This window comes from Glycine max, chromosome 8 (assembly GCF_000004515.6).
Source record: "Glycine max cultivar Williams 82 chromosome 8, Glycine_max_v4.0, whole genome shotgun sequence".
Taxonomy (NCBI): domain Eukaryota; kingdom Viridiplantae; phylum Streptophyta; class Magnoliopsida; order Fabales; family Fabaceae; genus Glycine; species Glycine max.
This window is the reverse complement of record NC_038244.2, coordinates 45,471,606-45,480,085: the sequence shown is the minus strand read 5'-3', so window position 1 is coordinate 45,480,085 and position 8,480 is coordinate 45,471,606. Positions and strand designations below refer to the sequence as shown.

The window sequence follows — 8,480 nt, the reverse complement described above, 5'->3', positions numbered from 1 at the left end:
ATTACTTGTTAATGTTTTTGTAGTTAATTGTAATTAATAATATTACTTATATTTTGATGGTAAAGACTAAAATGGAATTAAAATATAAAGTATAGGGACTAAAAAAACTATTTTCAAACTATAGGAACTAAAAGGGAATTAAAATGCAAATGGTAAGGACTAAAAAAACCACTTTCAAACTACAGAAACTAAAAGAGAATTAAAATGTAAACTATAGGAATTAAAAGGGAATTAAAATGCAAATGGTAAGGACTAAAAAAACTACTTTCAAACTACATGAACTAAAAGAGAATTAAAATGTAAACTATATGGACTAAAAAAACCAATTTCAAACTATAAGGACTGAAAAGGTAAAAATCGTAAAATTATAGACCAAATGAGTAATTTAACCAAAAAACAATGTAGGAATGTAGGAATTACTTTCTGTGATAGTGCTGGAATGTAAGGCATCCTTAAGTTGGAGGTAAAATATTTCGGAAACAACAATATAAAGGACTATATATTAGGGACTTTTTTTTTCCAAAGGGATGTAAGTTAGAATAAAGAGGAAGTGTATATAACACAAGTCCAAAAATAAAAGCAACTGGCGCCATATGGATGGTCATTAAAAAAAAAAGTTCTACTCATCCAAGTGCTCCCCCTTGATAGTGGGCTGACCCAAGCAACTCTAATTGGGCCTCTGTTGTTATTTTCCTTTACCGCGTTATTTGTTATTTTCCCTAAAATGGCCCAGTTATGTGGACATTCCTTTGTAGTCCATTCTTTCTAGGTCTTATTTTGTATTTAAAGACTATTGTTGCTATGAATCATAATCAATGAAAACTCATTGTTATTTTATCTTCTTTACAGTTTTTTCTCTAGTCTTTTATGATGTTTTATTAGGAGTATAATTAGAATAGCTTTTAGCACTCTAACACTTCTAAAAGAGATCCTAATGAAATTGTTCTCAACCATAATCAATAATCCAAAGAAAGTTCGATAACTAATTGAAAAATAAGAAATTTTTTATAGCAAACTTTAAAGGATTTGTATAAGATTGTTTGATACATATTTTATATTTAAAAATATGATAAAATCTATTAAAATCATTCTTAAAAATAATCCACTCAAATTTATATACTTTTTAATATCAAAATACTTTTTATAAGTTATAAAAAATCTCAATTGAATATCACTGGATTTTTTTTATTCTCCATAGAAAATCTAATTTTTTTTAATTGAATACTAAAATACTTATTTATATCATTTAAAAATCTTAATTAAATATCATGAGATTTTTTTTAAAAAATCTTTTAAATCCTAATTTAATACACTGAAGAAAGATGAGCAACACTCAAATTCTCACCTTCTCAATATACCTCCTATGAGAATAATTTTGTAAAAAAATAAAGGTAAAAAAAGTATTTAAGAGTTTTGTCGGAATATTATTGTTTTTATTTAAATAATAAATACATTTAACTAATATTTCTAGCTTTAATTGTGGAAAAGTTAAAAAAATATTATCCCTAATTGTGAGACTTAAGTAACTATATCATATAATATTAATTTTATTTCATACAGGGACTACTAATAAAATAATCAAGAACTAGGATAACAAAATTATGAAAAAAAAATTAAAATATTTACAAGCATATTAAAATGGAATAAGAGAACAAATTAAGAAGACGATTAAAAAGAAAAATTATAATTTAACTCTTACGTGTATTTCAATTTTCAATTGTAATTTGGGATTAAGGTTAGATAATTTTTTTATCTTTAAATTATAGGTTGATTAATTTCACTAAATTACTCTAAAAATTACTTGATTAAATAAAAAGTAAAATAAAAATCTCTTAAAATAAACTATTTTAAAACAAAAAAGTAAATCATTAATCAGTAGAATTTTCTATGTGTAATTTATATTTTAAAAGAAACTTATTTACTCTAATATAATTTATATGTTCAAAATTATTTACTTATTATAAATTTTAGTTATTAAAATAAGTATTTATCCTGTATTTCTGTATAGACTAAAATACTAACGATAAAGAAAACAAACAAAGAATTAAAAAATGGGTGATAAAAAAGCATATAAAAAACAAATAAAACCTATATAAATAATTCAATGTTTTTATCTTGCTCTTTTCCGTATTTCCATTTTTAACAACTTTTTGTATTTTATCAACATTTTTTTCTCTTCTTCTTGTTTTCCCACGAGTCCATATGTACAGAAAAAGGCATGAAATTACATACTCTTATAACTTACATAAAGCCTAATCTTTTAGCACAGTGAATAAAGCCCCACCATCACAAACTCCTAAAATCACTAAAATTTATAATAATAAAAAAAAAAGAAACTTAAGTGGAAAGTGAACTAAGGGGATTGCTATTCCAACCTCCAAATTTGCAATCTCACGCCTAGCTTTGGTGAAATTACAAACATACCATCTTCCCTTTCCAACACCCCCTTCCTCCCCTCACAATTTTCCCTCTAACGTTGACACCCACCATCACTTCACCTTTTCTCCCCAGTTCCTTTTTCCATTAGAATTCAAAGCTCTATCCTTTGAACGACATTTACCATTTTTAGATTTGTCTGCATTCATTTTACAGGTTAGTGAGAGTCTTTTATATTTTTGTACAATAAAATTATAATTTTATTATGTCGGAACACAACATAATTATAATTTTATTTTTTATTTTATTTTGACATAACTAACAAGAACATGTTTTTGTTAGTGTTTGGGTTGAGACATTCAACAGAATCATGGTTCTCTAAAATGTGTCAACTTAGACATTAATGAAAGTCCAAATTCATAATGAAATCTAATTTTGTTATTAATTGTTTTGTGTTATGAGATAGAGTCCATATGTATCCTTTTAACTCACTGAAATTAATATCATTTTCACTGTGCATGACTATCATTTATTTAAGAGAATTTTACACATGATAAAAATTAAACATGAATTTTTTTATTAAATAAATTATTCTTACTCGTGTAATCAAAATTTTGTTAGATAATTACTTATAAAAAAATAAATTTCATAACTTATGATGTATATGGATTATAGTTATTCAATTTATATGATGTTTTTATGTGTTAAAAATATTTGCACTCTAAAAAAAAGAATTTTCTTCTTAAAAATGAAAAAAAAAATCTCCCCAACTCTCTCTCGAGTCTTGTCCCTGGTCACTACTCACAAATGTGAATTGTCCCCAGTCTCTCGAGAACTTAGAATAGAATACTCGTCCCACACCCAATTTTCTTCTCTCTCTCCTCTCATCACTTCATATATTCGCAATTTCTCTTCCACCGTGAAACCCTAGACCCAACTGCGAGCGCGGAGCCAAGCCATGTCCCTCAACCGCCTCCTCTCCGTGGCCCGCCGCTCCGATCGGCGGGCCTCCGCCCTCTCCTCCCTCCGATCCCTCTCTGCCTCCGCCGCCGCTGTGGCTCCCTCCGCCTCCTCCCCTCCCGCCCCTCTTCCCCCCACCGCCATGATCTACGACCGCGCCGCCGAGGCCGTGAAGTCCAAGCTCCGGCAGCTCGAGAACCCCGACCCCCGCTTCCTGAAGCATGGGTCCCCCCGGCCCACCCTCTCTGACCACACGCGCATCCTGTCCTCCCCCGAGACGCGCGTGACCACGCTTCCCAACGGCCTCCGCATCGCCACCGAGTCCACCCTCAGCGCCCGCACCGCCACCGTCGGCGTCTGGATCGACGCCGGTTCGCGGTTCGAGACCGAGGAGACCAACGGCACCGCACACTTCCTCGAGCACATGATCTTTAAGGGCACCGAGAGGCGCAACGCGCGTGAGCTCGAGGAAGAGATTGAGAACATGGGAGGACACCTCAACGCCTACACCTCAAGGGAGCAAACCACCTACTACGCCAAGGTCACCGACAAGGACGTCCCCCAGGCCCTCGACATCCTCGCCGACATCCTCCAGAACTCCCGATTCGAGGAAACTCGCATCAACCGCGAGCGCGATGTCATTCTCCGGGAGATGGAGGAGGTTCTACAACCCTCTTTTTAATTGTTATGCATTGTTGTTAGTCTAATCAATTAATTAGAAATCATCCAGATTATTTCTCAACAAACTTATCATACATGAATATTAACTTAAGTTCCTAGACTTTAGCTTATAGCTACATTATATTTGTAAATAGAGTGACACAATGAGATGAAATGATCGAATGCTGTTGGGCTTAGACTATTTTATAGTGATGGTGTGGTGTGTGTAAATTAAACATTTTTTCTTCTTTTGATGCTGATTTTGGGGAAATTTCGTGTGACGAGGATTTTGTTGTTATTGTTGATTATGTCGATTTTGTTAAAAGGTTTGTTGTGTGAAACTGCTTGTAGGTTGAGGGTCAAACTGAGGAAGTGATTTTTGACCACCTACACGCTACTGCATTCCAGTACACTCCTCTTGGAAGAACCATTCTTGGACCTGCTCAGAACATTAAGACGATCACCAAAGCTCATCTGCAGAGTTACATTCAGACACATTACACAGCTCCTAGGATGGTATGTAGAAAATTAATGAGATCATGCATGTATGTATATTCTTGTTAGTGTGTATTACACTGAAGACATAACTTATATTCTGTGCTGGTTTGCTTTCAAAGGTGATAGCTGCATCTGGAGCTGTCAAGCATGAAGACATTGTTGAGCAAGTGAAAAAGTTGTTTACTAAGTTGTCAACAGATCCCACTACCACATCTCAATTAGTTGCTAGAGAGCCGGCTATTTTTACTGGTTCTGAGGTAAGAATATTTGTTTGGAATGCATTTGAACCTGTCTTGTTGGTAAATTTAATAACTTATTTCTGTCTGTGTTGCTCTGAAAACAGGTTAGAATGCTTGATGATGATATTCCCCTAGCTCAATTTGCTGTGGCTTTTGAAGGGGCATCTTGGAAGGATCCGGATTCAATTCCTCTCATGGTCATGCAAGCTATGTTGGGTTCTTGGAATAAGGCAGCAGGAGGTGGAAAACACATGGGGTATGTGACTTGAACCCCCCTTCCCCTTCCTGAAAAAAGAAAAAGAAAAATGCTCCTCCTGATACTAACTTAATGTGTTTTGACTATAAACAGTTCTGAGTTAGCACAGCGAATTGGCATTAATGAAGTTGCCGAGAGCATTATGGCTTTCAACACCAATTACAAGGACACAGGTCTTTTTGGTGTTTATGCCGTTGCCAAGGTAACACATAGTGTGTTTTTTCTTAGAGGTATTTTTTAAAACAAAGTAGCCCATGCGATACTTTCTTTAAAGATTTGCCTGAAAAGTCAAGGATAAATCACCAAGTTTTTGTTGATGCAGAGGAACATTTATCCCCTCAGTTTTTGTAAATATAATACTTTTTTACTTCCTTTCTTTACTCCTTTTCTCTCAAGGAAATGTCATTAGTGATGCAAATATAAATACGTAAATGGTTTTCAGTGTCTCAGCAATATGTGATGGATGATCTAATAGTTTGATGTTTGAAAAAGTAGTATATTTTAGGTTATGTTCTTTATCTTTTTATCCATATCTTCATTATAAACCTTTTTCTCTCCTTAATTTGTTGTGTTTTCAGCCTGATTGCTTGGATGATTTGTCCTATGCAATAATGTATGAGACAACCAAGTTGGCTTATCGTGTTTCAGAAGATGATGTTACACGTGCTCGTAATCAGGTGGGTTTCTACTACAATTACTGATTCCCTGGTTTGCTAATTGAATCTGACAAATGAATTTGGCTTGTACTGTGTACCACAAAGCTTCGCTTATGAATGGATGTATTTATTGTCCAAGATATGGTTGGAGTTATGTTGTCTAGCCACTTGATGAGTTTAGCATATTGCATCTACTCAATTCATTTAAATGCACTTTTATAATGAAGAACTTATATCCAACATAAATTTGTTACAGGCTCAGTCTAATACTTGAGGTAGTTTCCTTTTTAAAACATTCAATTTTATGTGTAAAGGATTGGATTTTAATTATATATGTGATGATTGGACATAACATCTGCATACTGGTTCAGATTTTGAATGATGAAAATTTCAGATTAAACTGGTTAGGGTATTTTGTTCTGTCACTAGCTTTTTCTTTATGATGACATTTTGTGTGGTCTTCATTGAAACCTTGTTTATACAAAATTATATATGCATGAGTTGAAAAACTGACATGATCTGGCAGTGGTAATACAATTGCAAGTAATGAGTCATTGTTGATGATTATATATGTGAGATGGCAAATCAATTTGATATTCGCTTCATACTTAATGATATACTGGATTAAAAGTTTATTCAATTTTAGCAAAAAATAAAGTCATACCTGATTCATAGGTTATTAGTGGAACGTGCAACAGCATTTTACTCTTTCATTGCCTTTCTATTTCTGATGTCATGTTTTGCTGTTTATAAGCTTGAAAATTGTTTTCTAATGTAGGGAAGAATGCTTACCACACATCTTTTATATCTTTGCTAAGTTCAATTTGCAATTGCATGATAGTGCTGATATTTTCTTTTAAGCAAAATTCCGATGGTTAACTTTTGCTCCCTAAAAAATACGTTAACAATTGTGAAATCCGATGTTTGTGAGTTTCTTGCTCACATTGCCTCCTTCACAATCATTTTGGCTCATTTTGTATATAGCCTTTGGTATGCCCAAAGGTTGTTGGATTGTTTGATGTGCATTTATACTCTTTAAATATTTATGCTGTTTTTTAGTTATATTACTAGTATCTTTATCATAAATTAGTTGAATGTTTAATTACTTTCATTCTTTCAATTAATTTTTGTTTCCTGTTCGTAGTGCTGTATTCACTTGTAAATTTGTTTTTTACAGTTGAAATCTTCACTGCTACTACACATAGATGGAACAAGCCCAGTGGCTGAAGATATTGGTCGTCAGGTACAAAAGATCTTACACATAACTTCATGAATGCCTTGTTCGGTAGAGATGAGAGATGGATGAAAAAAATAAAGGTTAACGGAAATAGGTGAGAAATAAAGTGGTAATTAGAGATGTTTGGTTGAAGAGATAAAGAGAGAGGTAGAGAGATGGGTGGAAATAGGTGAGAAATAGTATAGTGGGTTCCATTATTTTTAAAATTATTTCCACCATCTTTCCCTCTTACCAAACAACCCAACTTAATTCCTCCTCTCTCCTCTCTCCTCCCTCCAATTTCTCTCACCAAACAGTCTGTAAGAGGGGCATGGGTGAATGTTTATTATAACTTAGGAGGTGTTTGTTTCAAGGTATAAAATTGTATTCCCGGGATTCACATTCCTAGGAATATTATTCCCATGAAGATGTTTGTTTGACAATTGTGATAGATGATAGTGAAATACTTGGTAGTGATAGATAAAACTCTTTGAGATGGCAGGCACTTGTATAGCATGATTACTTAGTTAAAGTTAATAAATGGCCTATTGATTGTAACATTCTGTATTAATGTCGTTATTAACTATTTTCCTTTGCAATTTGTACTAAGCCTCTTTCTCTCAATATGTGCTCCACTACCATTTGATGTTTCATTCTTTTATTTTGTTTTCAGCTACTCACATATGGTCGAAGAATCCCATTTGCTGAATTGTTTGCTAGAATTGATGCTGTTGATGCCAGTACAATTAAACGTGTTGCGAACCGATTTATCTATGACAAGGTAGTTATTGAAACATATCCTTACTATTTAGTAGTAGAGACACCTAGTTTATTCCTTGGAGCTTTCTAGTGGTGTCATGTCTCTTTAGAATTTATGATCTTGTCACATGTTTCTCTTGCAGGATGTTGTTATTGCTGCCACGGGTCCTATTCAGCGTTTGCCTGATTACAACTGGTTCCGACGCAGAACCTACTGGAACCGCTATTAGTTCATTATAGTTTTTTTGCCTCATTTAAACTTCATTGGAGGTCTGGCAAATGTTTTATTCAAATTTACAAGATTTATGCCTCTGGATGGCTGCTTTGGCAGCCATTTTTCATTTATTTGTCATGGACCTCTATTTTGTAACATTTTTGCAGTAATAAGTATGCTGTTGTCAGTGATGTAATTGGCATCCTTCGCAATTACTCATTCCTGTTGAAAATGGTGTTTACTTAAAAATTGCCCTTGTTTCTCTTGAACCTCATATTTGGTTTTTGGACCCTTTGAACTCATCGATTCAATCAATAGTGCAGTTGGATGAATTTGTGCCCAACACTGAAACAGATCAAGCTTGGGTAATATGATTGATTTGCTATATTATCTTACATTAGTTTGACCAATAAGATTATATTAGAAAACTAACCAGAGGGCTAACATGTTTAAGCTTTATTTGTTGGAAAATTGGATATATATATTTTTTAAAAATAATGAAATAAAAGAAATATTTTTAATTAGTATAATAATGTTTTTCATCTGCTTTCTTTCTTTTCATTTTCTTTTTCATTCAGCTAAATAAGGGGAGATAAATTTATCTTATCTTATTTTCGTTCATTCAAATACTCCCTCCGGTCCTTGT

The 8,480-nt window shown here is 33.4% G+C and overlaps 1 protein-coding gene across 1 annotated transcript; it reads left to right on the top strand.

Annotated features, from left to right (window-relative positions):
* Positions 1-3,151: 3,151 nt before the first annotated feature.
* On the top strand, positions 3,152-8,030 carry LOC100811552 (probable mitochondrial-processing peptidase subunit beta, mitochondrial). Its single transcript, XM_003532208.5, has 9 exons — positions 3,152-3,997; positions 4,348-4,512; positions 4,614-4,751; positions 4,838-4,989; positions 5,083-5,191; positions 5,568-5,666; positions 6,823-6,888; positions 7,535-7,642; positions 7,764-8,030. The coding sequence occupies exons 1-9, from the start codon at positions 3,335-3,337 to the stop codon at positions 7,848-7,850; spliced, it is 1,587 nt and encodes a 528-aa protein (XP_003532256.1). The 5' UTR covers positions 3,152-3,334; the 3' UTR covers positions 7,851-8,030.
* The last annotated feature ends 450 nt before the right edge of the window (positions 8,031-8,480 follow it).

Bases quoted from the DNA above. Each gene is read 5' to 3' on its own strand.
- LOC100811552 (XM_003532208.5), top strand. From the start codon at position 3,335: ATGTCCCTCAACCGCCTCCTCTCCGTGGCCCGCCGCTCCGATCGGCGG. The intron at 4,990-5,082 runs GTATGTGACTTG...GACTATAAACAG, and splicing joins GGAGGTGGAAAACACATGGG to TTCTGAGTTAGCACAGCGAA. The intron at 6,889-7,534 runs GTACAAAAGATC...TTTTGTTTTCAG, and splicing joins CTGAAGATATTGGTCGTCAG to CTACTCACATATGGTCGAAG.